At 40.2% G+C, this 12552-nt stretch overlaps 1 protein-coding gene across 1 annotated transcript in view; it reads left to right on the top strand.

The window, feature by feature from the left end:
• ARHGAP44 (Rho GTPase activating protein 44) overlaps positions 1–12552 on the top strand; it is a 208936-nt gene that overhangs the window by 143130 nt on the left and 53254 nt on the right. Inside the window, exons 8-10 of the mRNA XM_011933290.1 lie at positions 9086–9154; positions 11633–11714; positions 12110–12237. Coding sequence (XP_011788680.1) covers positions 9086–9154; positions 11633–11714; positions 12110–12237 — 279 coding nt within the window. The remainder of the gene's footprint in view (positions 1–9085; positions 9155–11632; positions 11715–12109; positions 12238–12552) is intronic.

Raw genomic sequence — 12552 nt, 5'->3', positions numbered from 1 at the left:
AAAATATATAAAGAAAATATTCTCCCCCTTCCTGTCCAGCAAACTTTCTGTTCCAAACAGGGTAGAAACCTCGCTGCCAATATTTGTTAAGACTTCGTTATGACCGTGCATTTTGTTAGGTGCCAAGCAGCCATAACAGTTATAAGGATAAGGAAGCCAGTGCTAGATAACACCTGTTATATCATACTCCAAACTTTTCTTCATAATCATACGCAGTCATAGATAGCATTTCTCTACTTATTTATATGTTTGTTTTTGTTTTGTGTTTGTTTTGTTTTGAGACAGAGTTTTATTCTGTTACCCAGGATGGAGTACAGTGGCACGATCTTGGCTCACTCCGCCTCCTGGGTTCAAGTAATTCTCATGCGTTACCCTCCCGAGTAGCTGGGACTACAGACGCACGCCACCACTCCTGGCTAATTTTTGTATTTTTAGTTGAGACAGCGTTTCGCCATGTTGGCTAGGCTGGTCACAAACTCCCTGACCTCAGGTGATCTGCCCACCTCAGCCTCCCAAAGGGCTAGGATTACAGGCATGAGCCACCACGCCCAGCCTATATGTTTGTTTTTAATAAAACGGTCATATTGTTTATATTAATCTGCCATTTACTTTTCTCAGTTAACACCACATCCTGAACATCTCTCTACGTTAGTAGCAGTAGTTCTAACTTAGTCTTTTTTATAGATTGCGTGATATTCCACAGTAGGGACACACACACACACACACACACACACACACACACACACACACACGATTTATTTAGCTATTTTCCTATTGATGGATGTTCAAACTGGTGTGTTTTTGTTTTATTTTTTGGTATTCCCAAAAATGATACAATAAATATATACTTATATGTATATCCTTATACCCTGGTAATTTTTTTTCTATAGCGTAGATTCCAAGAAGTGACATTTTTGGGTCAGAGTCCATGCATACATTTTTAAATTTTCAGAGCTATTGACAGTTGACTTCTCTGAAAAGGAAATTGCATTTTACATTTCCACCAGCAGTATATAAAACTGCACATTTTCCTTCATCTTCTAATGTATGTTGCTCCTATTTTCAGTTTTTGCCAATTTGGTGAGGGAAGAAAAACGACCTCTTCACTATTGTGTTCTTAATTTCCCTGAATATAAATGGCGATGAGTATCTTGTATTTACTGGACATTCTTCATGTCCAGTAAAAAAAGAATTTATACACATTCTTAATTTGTTGAATTGCCTATTTGCATTGGCAATTGGCCCAGTATTTCTATTGTTTTTCTAAAATATCAATTTATAAAAATTCTCTATATATCAGCAGTTTTAAACTTTTTTCTGCCTGCTGTGCTGCAGATACCTTTTCCAGTCTGCCATTTGTCTTTTGACTTTATGTTGACATCTGCCATTAAAAATTTAATAATATATTTCCTTTGCATGGGAAAAGATCCTGGGTAGCCCTTTAGGCATCTTCTATGCAAAAGTTAAGTGATTTTTCTTCTTTAATTTTATGTTAATGTTTTAAATTCATTTTATACACCTGTTTTATATACTTTAATACATCTGAAATTTATTTTTGTATATGATGTGAGGTTGGGGTTTCTTTTTTTCTTTTTTTTTCAGATGGATAGTCATTTTTGCCGGCATCATTTGTTAAATAAGCCACCTCCCCCTGATGTGAAATTTCACTATCTAATTACTCAAATTTATTTCTGGACTCTATGTTTCATTAATCTGTTTGCCTGCTCCTGAGACAATAGTATGTAGTTTCTATTCTAAGGATTTCATAGCACATACAATCTTCAGTAAGGTAGTCCCCACTCCTTTTTTTGTAGTTATCTTGGCTAGTCTGTTACATCCATTTTAACATATGAACTTTGAAATGATCATATCTAGTTCATGAAACCCTACTTTGTGCTCAAGGGAGTCTCATTTGTGTGCTGAGCTGATCTCCTTGAGAGTGCTCAATGCTGGTTTTGTTAAAGTTCTCTTCTGATGATTCTTTTATTTTTACTTTGTTGATTGCCAACTGTTTTAAATATCTATCTTGGTCTTCCTACCTCCCCTTGCTGGGGTTCCTTGAATGGAATCTCTTCATGGTTTTGTATTTCCTCAGCAGGCAAGTGTTTAGGATCTCCTATATTGTGGCAAATCAGCCAAGTGCAAGTTTGTAGGCTGAAAGTTAATGAAGTAATAATCTGATTCCTCTTTTTTGAGGACCAAGCAGAGCTCCCCAGATCTTTGAGACCCAGAGAGATTTAGCCCACCAGGAAAGCCAAGTCAAGGTGGATTCCATAAGACAAAACCCACTGAGACCTCAGGCAGACTTGCAGGTGCAGCACTGCCTGCCTGTATTCTTTCAGAAGCCCATCCAAACCCTGCCTTGCTCCCTATTTCAAGACAAGCCCAACTCTTCACAAGTGGTACCTGCTGTCTCTTTTCTTCCCAAGGCTTTCTATAAAAGACCCCTGAATCAATATATCCAAGGGAGTATAAGTAGTTGGTAATTTTTCAATAAGAGGAGACAAAGTGAAGAAGGACCTGTGAGCAATGATGTAATAATAGAAGACAGTGACTATAAACCTAATCCACTTGGCGACAGCAGTGCCAGTTTTGTTTTGCTTCGTACAGGAGACTGCCTGCAGTCTTAGGATTTTCACTGTAAGGTGACACTTTCCTTCATCACCTTTCCTGCTTTTATCTCCGCATATTTCCTCACGTAAATTCTTATCCTTGCTTCACCCACGTCTCTGTTTTTCTCATTTAGCCTTGTCCTCTCTCTCTGTTAGTTTGTATCTCTTCTTTTCCATTTTATTCTTCTTCAATGTATAATCTTTCCTTTTTGAAAATCAAACTTGAGTCTGGGAAAGACAACAACAGAAAGACAGATGTCTAGCTCATTTTTTCCTCCCTATAAGCTGAAGAGCACATATATTGTTAGACTAAAAGACAACCTTGAGTCTGAACCTACAACTCCTTATTACAAAATTAGTGCCATGTCATGGGAAGTAAATGAGATCCTGGAAGAACCCATGACTACTCTCTAATTTGGAAGGCTGTGGAATGGTTGAGAAGCATTTACATTACTTGGAATCCCTTCTGCCAAAAGCATCTAGCCCAGCAGACCTATGAGCAAGCATGACCACACCCAGTGAGAAGCCAACTGGTGGCAGAGCTTCCATTGGTGTGGATTTTCCTGAAACACAGCTGAGACCTTCCTGGGCGTGTCAGGCAGTAGTACCACAAGGAGTCTGGGCACAGCCAGATCATTTACCTTACATGGAGGACAGAAGACATCATGTACAAAGATGTTCCCTGGTCTGTTAGCTTCAATAAATTCAAATAATTTTTATTATGATTTCTGAAGTTGACTGCAGACATCCTCTATAGCAGCAGCCCCACAGGATCTGAGTCACTAAATTTATATCAGACAGAACTTAGGTCTGAGAAGATTCTATCAGAGTGGGCAGGAGGGGCAGGAAAGAGATGCTTACCATTTTAAGGTCAAAAAATAATTCTGAATAGATTATTTTTCTATGTCGACGATAATAATAAAGTACTCAAAAATAGAACACTTTTAAAAAGTATTTACATATGATAACAATAAATTTCAGACAGCATGTCTTGGTGCCTCAAATATGACTAAAGAGCATATGGGCTAGGCGCGGTGGCTCACGCCTGTAATCCCAGCACTTTGGGAAGCTGAGGCAGGTGGATCACCTGAGGTTAGGAGTTTGAGACCAGCCTGAGCAACATGGTGAAACCCCATCTCTACCAAAAATACAAAAATTAGCTGGGTGTGGTGGCTCATACCTATAATTCCAGCTACTTGGGAGACCAAAGAAGGAGAATCACTTGAACCTGGGAGGTGGAGGTTGCAGTGAGCTGAGATCGCAACATTGCCCTCCAGCCAGGGCAACAGAGTGAGACTCCATCTCAAAAAAAAAAAAAAAAAGAAGAAGAAATCAAGGGAATATGGATTTTAGGCACCAATAGATAAAGGTGAGATAAAATTGTCAAGTAAAGTGAAAAGGGAATTGAATGAGATTAGGAAATATTTTTTTAAGTAGAAAAATAATGCAGGTATGGAATCGATTTTAGTCAACAACAGAATTGACACTGCAGAAAGGTAAGCCAATGATGTAGAGAAAAATTTGAGAATTTCTTCTAGAATGTTAAGGTGAGAGCCAAAAAGAATGAAAGAAAAGATGGCAGATGCTGAAGATAATGGAAAACCAATGTACAGATAATAGGAGATCCTGAAAAACAAGCAAAACAAATCAGAAGAGCATAGAAAAATAAAATTGACCTGCATCAAAGATCTCTGTCTCAAATCTGTGATTCTGAAAAACAGAGATTTTGCACTTCTTTTAACCTTTGAAATGATTTTTTAAACCTTCTTGAATCAGTAAACTTTATTTTTTAGAGCACTTCTAATTTTGCAGCCAAATTAAGTGGAATATAAAGAGGCCTCCCATGTGTTTCATTGCCCCATAAACACACACAGCCTCCCCCCAATGTCAACATCACACACACAGTGGTAGAGTCTGTTACAGTTGATAAACCTATATTGGTGCATCATTGTCTTCCATAGTTTATAGTCTACTCAGGGGTTCACTCCTAGTGTTGTATATTCTGGGGGCTTTGACAAATGTATGTGACTGTATCCACCATTGTAGTATCCTAGAGAATAATTTCATTGTCCCCACATCCTCTGTGCTCCTCCTATTTATTCCTCCCTGCTGACCCTTGACAACCACTGGTCTTTTTATTGTTTACATGGTTTTGTCCTTTCCAGAAAGTCATATAGCTGGAATCCTACAGTATGTAGCCTTTTCAGACTGGCATCTTTCACATAGTAATATGCATTTCAGTTTCCTTCAAGTCTTTTCATGGCTTAACAACTCATATTTCTTTTTAGCCCTGAATAATATTTCATTGTCTGGATATACCACAGTTTATCCATTCGCCTACTGAAGGACATTTTTGTGGCTGCCAAGTTTGGGCAATTATGAACAAAATGCTGTAAACGTCCACATGCAAGCTTTTGTGTGACATACGTTTTCCATTCATTTGGGCAAGTGCCAAAGAGCATAATTGCTGGATCATATGGTGAGAGTATGTTTAGTTTTGTAAGAAACTGTCCTACTGTCTTCCAAAGTGACTATACTCTGCATTCCCACCAGCAATATATAAGAGGTTCTGTTGCTCCACATCTGTGCCTGCATTTACTGTTGTCAGTGTTTTGGATTTTGGGCATTTCAATTAAGGTTCTGATCCTTGTTCAGTCTCTTTGTTTTTTGCCTTTTACTGTATTTGTAATTTTTTGTTGAAAGGCGGACATGATGTATTATAAAATAAACAGTGGTACATAGTTCTTTGGAGATGTGGTAAGGTGTGGGAGAAGGGGAAGCGTTCATAGTGCTGTGATAGATCTCTTTCTTTTGGTAAGCCTGTGCCTTAGGGCGGTGAATTTCACCAGTGCCTCTCATTTTGTTGTTGTTGTTGTTTTAATTATTATTATTCCTTTCTTAGGTGGGACAGAATGGTTAGAGTGGGTTGGAGTTGAGTATTTCCCTTCCTCCTGGTAGGTTAGGCAATTTCAAAAGCTCAGTAGGCTTTGGTAAAATAATTTCTCGGTAGGGCAGACCTTGTTAACGATGGAGTACTCTTCAAAATGACTACTTTTTTCCTCCCAGTGCTGAAAGCAGGAGAGGATTTTTCTCTGAAATTCCCTGTGAGAACCTGGTCTTAGAGCTTCTGGAGGTAAAAGTGGGTCCCCCTGGAGGATTTAACTTTCAGACTTGTCCATGCTGGGCCTCCATCAATTAGTCAATTACAGTATTGGTTTTCCTGCCCCAGTACTGATTTTGGCTGAGGTTTCTGCTGGTAGCTTTCTGTTTCAGTGAGTTGTAATTCTTGGGTTTGTCTGCCTGTGTCTCCAATTTTCAGGGCAGCAGTTTGCTCTGTGAACTCACTTCTCTGCCAAATCTAAGAGTTGTTGAGTTTCAGTTTGTTCAGCTTTTTACCTGTTAGGACTGACTTCAAAGCCCCCTACGTGCTGGACCAGAAACTGGAAGTCAGCAATAAAAATCAAGGTGTGCTTTTCACCAAGAAAAATTATTTAAAAGACCAGTATTTATAAAATCTTGGAGGTTTTTTTAAACAACAGAATATTTAAAATTCTACCATTGGCCAGGTGCGGTGACTCACGCCTGTAATCCCAGCACTTTGGAAGGCCGAGGTGGGTGGATCACCTGAGGTCAGGAGTTCGAGACTAGCCTCACCAACATGGTGAAACCCTGTCTCTGCTCAAAATACAAAAATTAGCTGGGCGTGGTGACACGTGCCTGTAGTCCCAGTACAGGAGGCTGAGGCAGGAGAATCGCTTGAACCTGGAAGGCAGAGGTTGCAAGTGAGCCAAGATTGCACCACTGCACTCCAGCCTGGGCGAAAGAAAAAAAAAAAAATCTACCGTAAAATCATGAGCTATTCTACCACAAACTCATGAATTATAAAATATTGCTAACAAGATTTGACAAGAAGACAATCTTTGACAATATAGTGACAAGAAGACATTATAAAATTGAGAGTTGTTTCTAGATTAGAAGAGTTAATATTATAAACACTTTGAATTTCCCAGAATTAATTTGATTAGTACTGTAGTAAGTAGACATAATTGTAGTAAGTTTTTCAAAGAATGAAAAAATATTTCAAAAGTTAACGTGGAAGAATTTAACTAGAGCTTTGAATTGCTAGCTCTTAAAATGCATTATACAGTCACATGATTAAAACTTAGGAACTATTTCAGAAATTTATAGATCAGTGGAAAAAAGACATTGCAGCATGAAGAAAATCCAAATACAATGTGGTTTCATCTGATAAATAAGACATTTTCATACCATAGAGCAGTCTACTCATTTCATGAACAGTTCTGGGACATTTGGTTAGCTATAAATTAAAAAAAAAAAAAGCTGCCTGGTGGGATTACAGGTTAATTTGGTTACTTTTTTATTTTTCTGAGTGTGGATTAGTTGTAAAATTGGAAAATGTGATTTTTCAAAATGCATTAAATTCTGGTGATTGATGATGAAAGGGTTTTTTACCTTTATAAAGAAAATTTGCTAGTGATTTAGACAAATGAGAATTTGATTTATAGTTTCCTTACTTCTTACTTGAAGTGTGGTTTTTTTTTAGAATCTATATTGTTGGCTTAATAGCACAGTAGTCCAATCATGCCTTTAAAAATCCTTTCTTCTTCCTGAGGCTACATGTAGATTTTTGTAGGGTCATCAGTTAGAGAAGGACAGATACCAAATTGTTGAAGGTGTATTTTATGCAACATTTAGTCCTTCAGGCCCTCCCGTCCTTTCCTCTGTCTACTGAGCCATTTGTATCACTTAACTCTGTTTTTCTCTGACTTGAAGTATCGTCCTCCAGCTGGCTGGCTGGTGATGGACATCTCCTGAGCAAAGCTGCTGCAGGGAAGACAGACAAGGTTGATTCCCAACTTGGCAGCCTACAAAGCATTTATTTAAGGGACCTCTGGTGAAATGGAGCCGAGGTGATCTTTGAGCCCATTTTATTATTCTTTGGGAAATTTACTATCCTTGAGCCTTAATTTTTTTCTGATCTGTTCATTCAGCAAATAGTTGTGTCGCCCCTACTATGCTAAACACTTTGAGACAGTGGGTGACAAACAGATAAGATCCTTGATCTCTTGCTACCTACAGATCTGAAATTGGAAATTCAATACTTAACCTAAGAGAGTTAGAAGAGAATTCCTTGTAACATTGTGCCTGGCATCTAGAATGTTAATTTCCTTTACTCTTTCTTTATTCTGTGAAACTGGACCAAGCATAGCATTGTCTAATCTGTACTTCAAGCTCTCTAGAGAACACATTTTCTCTTTTAACTCTGTGACTCTTCTGTTGCTTTGTGTGCAAGAACTCTTGAATGATGTTCTCAGCAATTGCTTGCCTGTCACAGATACTAAAAAGGAAACAGATTGCTCCTGCACATCCCAGTGTTCTTAATGAGAATAGGCTTAATTAGCAGCTAGAGAGACTGAGGGTTATGGGGTTGGTGCAGATTGCTTGGGGTTTCGTGAAACAGGCTCTTCCTGAAGCATATAGTTACCTGCTTTCATTGGTTCAGCATCTAGGTCAGCGCTCTTGTGCTGTTGCCATGTTTGCCCCAACCTGAACACACAGACTCTTCTCTCCTCAACTAAGTGCCTCTTCTAAGGATCTCCATCCTAGAGCGGCTGCACAGGGAGGAACCTTGGAGATCGTATCACTTCAGCAAGCAAGTTCGGACAAGTGACGTGCTCAAAAATACGGTTAATGATAGAGTCTGCATTCCGCTCAAAATGTACTTCTATTATGCCATGCTATGAGTGATTCCATAGAACTGAAAACTGTTCTCCTTGGAGGACAAAACATTCTAGATTTCAGTGCAGCATTGGGTCACCCAATCTCATGGACAACTGAATATAGTGAAGGATTGATAACACCATTAGATTTGTGTGCAGTATTGCATGAGTCCAGATGTTGCCAAGTTTTGAGTCAGCAATCCTTTCCCTGTGCACCTGTCTTATCCAAGCTTCCTCCAAGCTGGTGCATTTCCATCTCTTTCCCATATGCTTGTGATCAATCAACCAATCAGTATTGAGTCAGTATTGAGAATGAAGGGAAGCAGACCGGTGGAAGCATCAAAGAGAAGAAATGGCATAATCAAAAGAGCAGTAGCACAATGTGTACTTGGAGCTTGCTTCAGAATTGGGGGCACAAACTGTAAAGATGGATGGAACTAATTTGCACATCAGTCCTCTCCACCAACTTTGACTTTCACCATAGCTGTGGTCCAAATGTCAAAATCTCTGGGGAAATGACTGACCTAGGTGTTCTTTTCAAGCTTACACATTCTTCAGAGCTGTGGTTGACAAGTATGGAAACGCTCATGGGAAACTTGTAACATATCAAGCATTATTAAAATTGAGATTAAGCAGTGATTAAGATTCTTTCCCTATGATGTGTTGACGTATGCATTAGCTGCTCTCCATTGGTTTATGTTTTACCTTGGTTGCATATTTTACCTTGCACAGGACCAGCTCTCAGCCGACATGTACAGTTTTGTGGCCAAAGAAATTGACTATGCAAACTACTTTCAAACGGTAAGTGCCCAGAAAGGTGAGATTGCTTAAAGGCTGTTCGTAGGAGAAGGGAATGTGGGCATGGAATTAAGAGTCCCTTAGTTGAACACGTCATAGAAAAAGGTGGGAACTTCGACCATTTTACTAGTGAATAAATCCTGCCATGCTCCTGATACGGATTTCTCCAAAAACCTTAGAATAAAACTCAGTCCCATCCCTCCGGATTATTGCAACTCAGTCCAGTGATTCTCAACCAGGATTGATTTTGCTCCTTCCCCTGGTGGGCAGTTGGCAATATCTGGAGACATTTTTGATTGTCACAGTTGTGGAGGGAGGTGCTACTGGCATTTAGAGGGCAGAGGCCAGAGATGCTTGTAAATATCCTACATGCACAAGGCAGCACCCACACCAATGAATTATCCAGTCCAAAATGTCAGTAGGGCTGACGTGAAGAAACTGTGATCTGTACTAACAAGGGGGCTTGAGATAGGAAGGCAATTCCTTCACCCGGCACATTTTCTTTTTTAATCTAGATTTTTATGAAAGACAGTGACTGATAGGTAAATGATGATTGATGTGGCCTCTTCGCCTACCTCTCACCAATCAAAGTGATTTAGACAGTAAGAAACAGGATCTGAGTCATCTAAACTTGAATAAACTGGTGCAGATAATGAAGACCCAGGTTGTTTACCAGGGTAAATGCAAAGCAAGTTAGAAAACTTTGAGAGAGAAAAAAGTTCAAATAAAAATGATCAGTTATGCTCACGTGCCTTTAAAGTTGGGAATAAAAGGCTAAGACCTAAAAGCTCTTGATATATAATTGGGGAAGGAAAAGAATGATAAGGAGGGAAGGTAAAGAGAGGAAAAACAAGAAATTCTGCAAAGTTTAAAATGCTTTGATAAGTATGGTGGAACAACTGTGGGCTGTTAGCAATTTTTCAACATTTCATTAGTGGTTCAGAATGCAGAGAAGCCGCTTCTACTGGAAAAGGAGTTGATATACATTACTTACAACTTGGAAAGTTTATTTAATTTTTTTATTGTTATTTTTTGAGATGGAGTCTCGCTCTGTTGCCCAGGCTGGAGTGCAGTGGTGTAATCTCAGCTCACCACAACCTCCATCTCTGGGATTTAGATGATTCTCCTGCCTCAGCCTCCCGAGTAGCTGGGACTACAGGTGCATGCCACCATGCCTGGCTAATTTTTGTATTTTTAGTAGAGATGGGTTTCACTATGTTGGCCAGGCTGGTCTGGAACTCCTGACCTCGTGATCTACCCGCCTCAGCCTCCCAAAGTGCTGGGATTATAGGCATGAGCCACTGTGCCTGGTGGAAAGTTTATTTTAAAGTAGTAGAATGTTTTCAGGTGTATTCTATTGGTTTTATTCATGAAGCTAATATTTAATTTTAGAAACTCTAAGACATTAGAGTTTTACATTAGTTTGACATTAGACGTTACAATTTAGACTTGGAATGTCATGACCTCATTGACATTCCAAGCTTTACTAGAGAGCCTAATTGTCATTTGGGTACCATTATTTCAATATTCTGATTTTTTAAAAAAATTCATATTAGTTTTACTTTAATTTTACTTAAGGATATTAGTGTCCACCCTCCACAACAAGCCCTCAAACAGATTAATTTCCTCTCTTTTCCTTATACATGCCCAATTTTGGGGAAAGGATAGGAGGATTCAGTAATCAAATGAAGTAATTAGTGTTCATGAGTTTCATCTGCTCTTATCAACAGGTTGGCCACTTTTAACTAATAGTATGGTCAAAATAGAATACTTTGAAGGAATTTGTCCTTTGGACTGCATCATTTTCACCAAAGCAATCTCACCTCCAGGGTATTTGAAGAAGATTGCACATCAAGCCACAAGTTTTCTAATCAGTTATATGTTAAACTAACTTTGCAGAAACAAAAGATGTGTACAAATTAATGATATTTAACTCATACATATCTCATAAATCAATTATTATTCAGATTTATTTAAACAAGTTTGTTTGTATTTTAAGACATGGGGTCTTGCTGTGTTGCCCAAGCTGGTCTTGAATTCCTGGGCTCAAGTGATCCTCCAGCCTCAGCCTCCTGAGTAGCTGGGATTACAGGCATGAGCCATCACACCTGGCTCAGCAAATGTATTTCTAAATGTGTTTTCCATTTATATTTGCTACGGTTGCCTTTTGCACTGAGGATGGGGTGCCGCAGGAGGAAGGGTGGTGATGAAGGCAAGCTCTCGTAAGCCACGTTCGAGCTCTGTAGAGCTCCCCCTATTCCTTTCTGGTTCTCCTGCTTCCCAAATTTCCACTTGTAGTGACTTTGTTGTTACGGAGGCTAAAGAGGAAGCATGCTCAATATTTTAGGTAGATTGGAGGAGGGAACGGGTGACTACTTCCTTTCCCATGCGGAAGCACCTTTCTGCAAAACGCTTTGCATGCCATGGCAGCCTGTGTCCTTGCCCCTCGCTAAGGGTGATGCTTGCCTTGTGTCTTCTCAGCTAATAGAAGTGCAAGCTGAATATCACAGGAAGTCCTTGACACTATTGCAGGCCGTGTTGCCTCAGATCAAAGCACAACAGGGTAAGTGCAGGCCTTCCCTGGAGTAGGGAGGGCTGGAAAGCCTGTTTCCCGGATGAGATGAATTCCTTGTATGTCGTTGGCCCTTACACTCTGCCCAAAGGATCATCTATAGATGAGCCTTTAGGACTTACTTCCAAGCTGGTGCCTTGAGTCGGGGGTGTGTAGGAGTGCCCGTAGAACATTAACCCCAGTGGCCCTGGACGCAGTTGGCTGGCCATCCCCTGCCCCCTGGCCCCCAGTCCTCCTGTTATCCCTAAAACCACAGAATGGAGGCTCAGTTGGGCCTCCTTCTCTTTGGATATCTCAGGAGAATCTGGACGACAAAGGAAAGCGAGATTCCAGCATGAGTGACCTTGGCGAACAGCTGACTGACTCTTTCTCACTCCTCCCCTCAGAGGCCTGGGTGGAGAAGCCTTCCTTCGGGAAGCCGCTGGAGGAGCACCTCACCATCAGCGGCCGGGAGATCGCCTTCCCCATCGAGGCGTGTGTGACCATGCTGCTTGAGTGTGGGATGCAGGAGGAGGTAGGGATGAGCATGGCCACACGCCACCCCGGGCAGGTCTCCTCTTCCATGAGACAGAGCCTACAGGATCCTCCCTCCTGTACCATCTCCACTCCAGCTCCCATGAATCTTGATGGGTTAAGACAGTGGCTCAGCCGCGTCTTCTGCAGAGCACAAATCGATCCTACCTTTTACCGTGAGCCTTCATTTGTCAAGAAGAGAGGATTGCGATGACTGTGAAGAACAGATGGCCATATTATAGCCATTCTTTCCTCTGGTTTAACATGTTTGGATAATTTGGGCATTCTGCTGCTATTTTTTTTTTTTTTTTTTTTT

This window comes from Colobus angolensis, unplaced genomic scaffold (assembly GCF_000951035.1).
Source record: "Colobus angolensis palliatus isolate OR3802 unplaced genomic scaffold, Cang.pa_1.0 Scaffold125, whole genome shotgun sequence".
Classification (NCBI taxonomy): domain Eukaryota; kingdom Metazoa; phylum Chordata; class Mammalia; order Primates; family Cercopithecidae; genus Colobus; species Colobus angolensis.
Note: the sequence above shows the minus strand (reverse complement) of the source record. Positions and strands in the feature narration are given on the sequence as shown.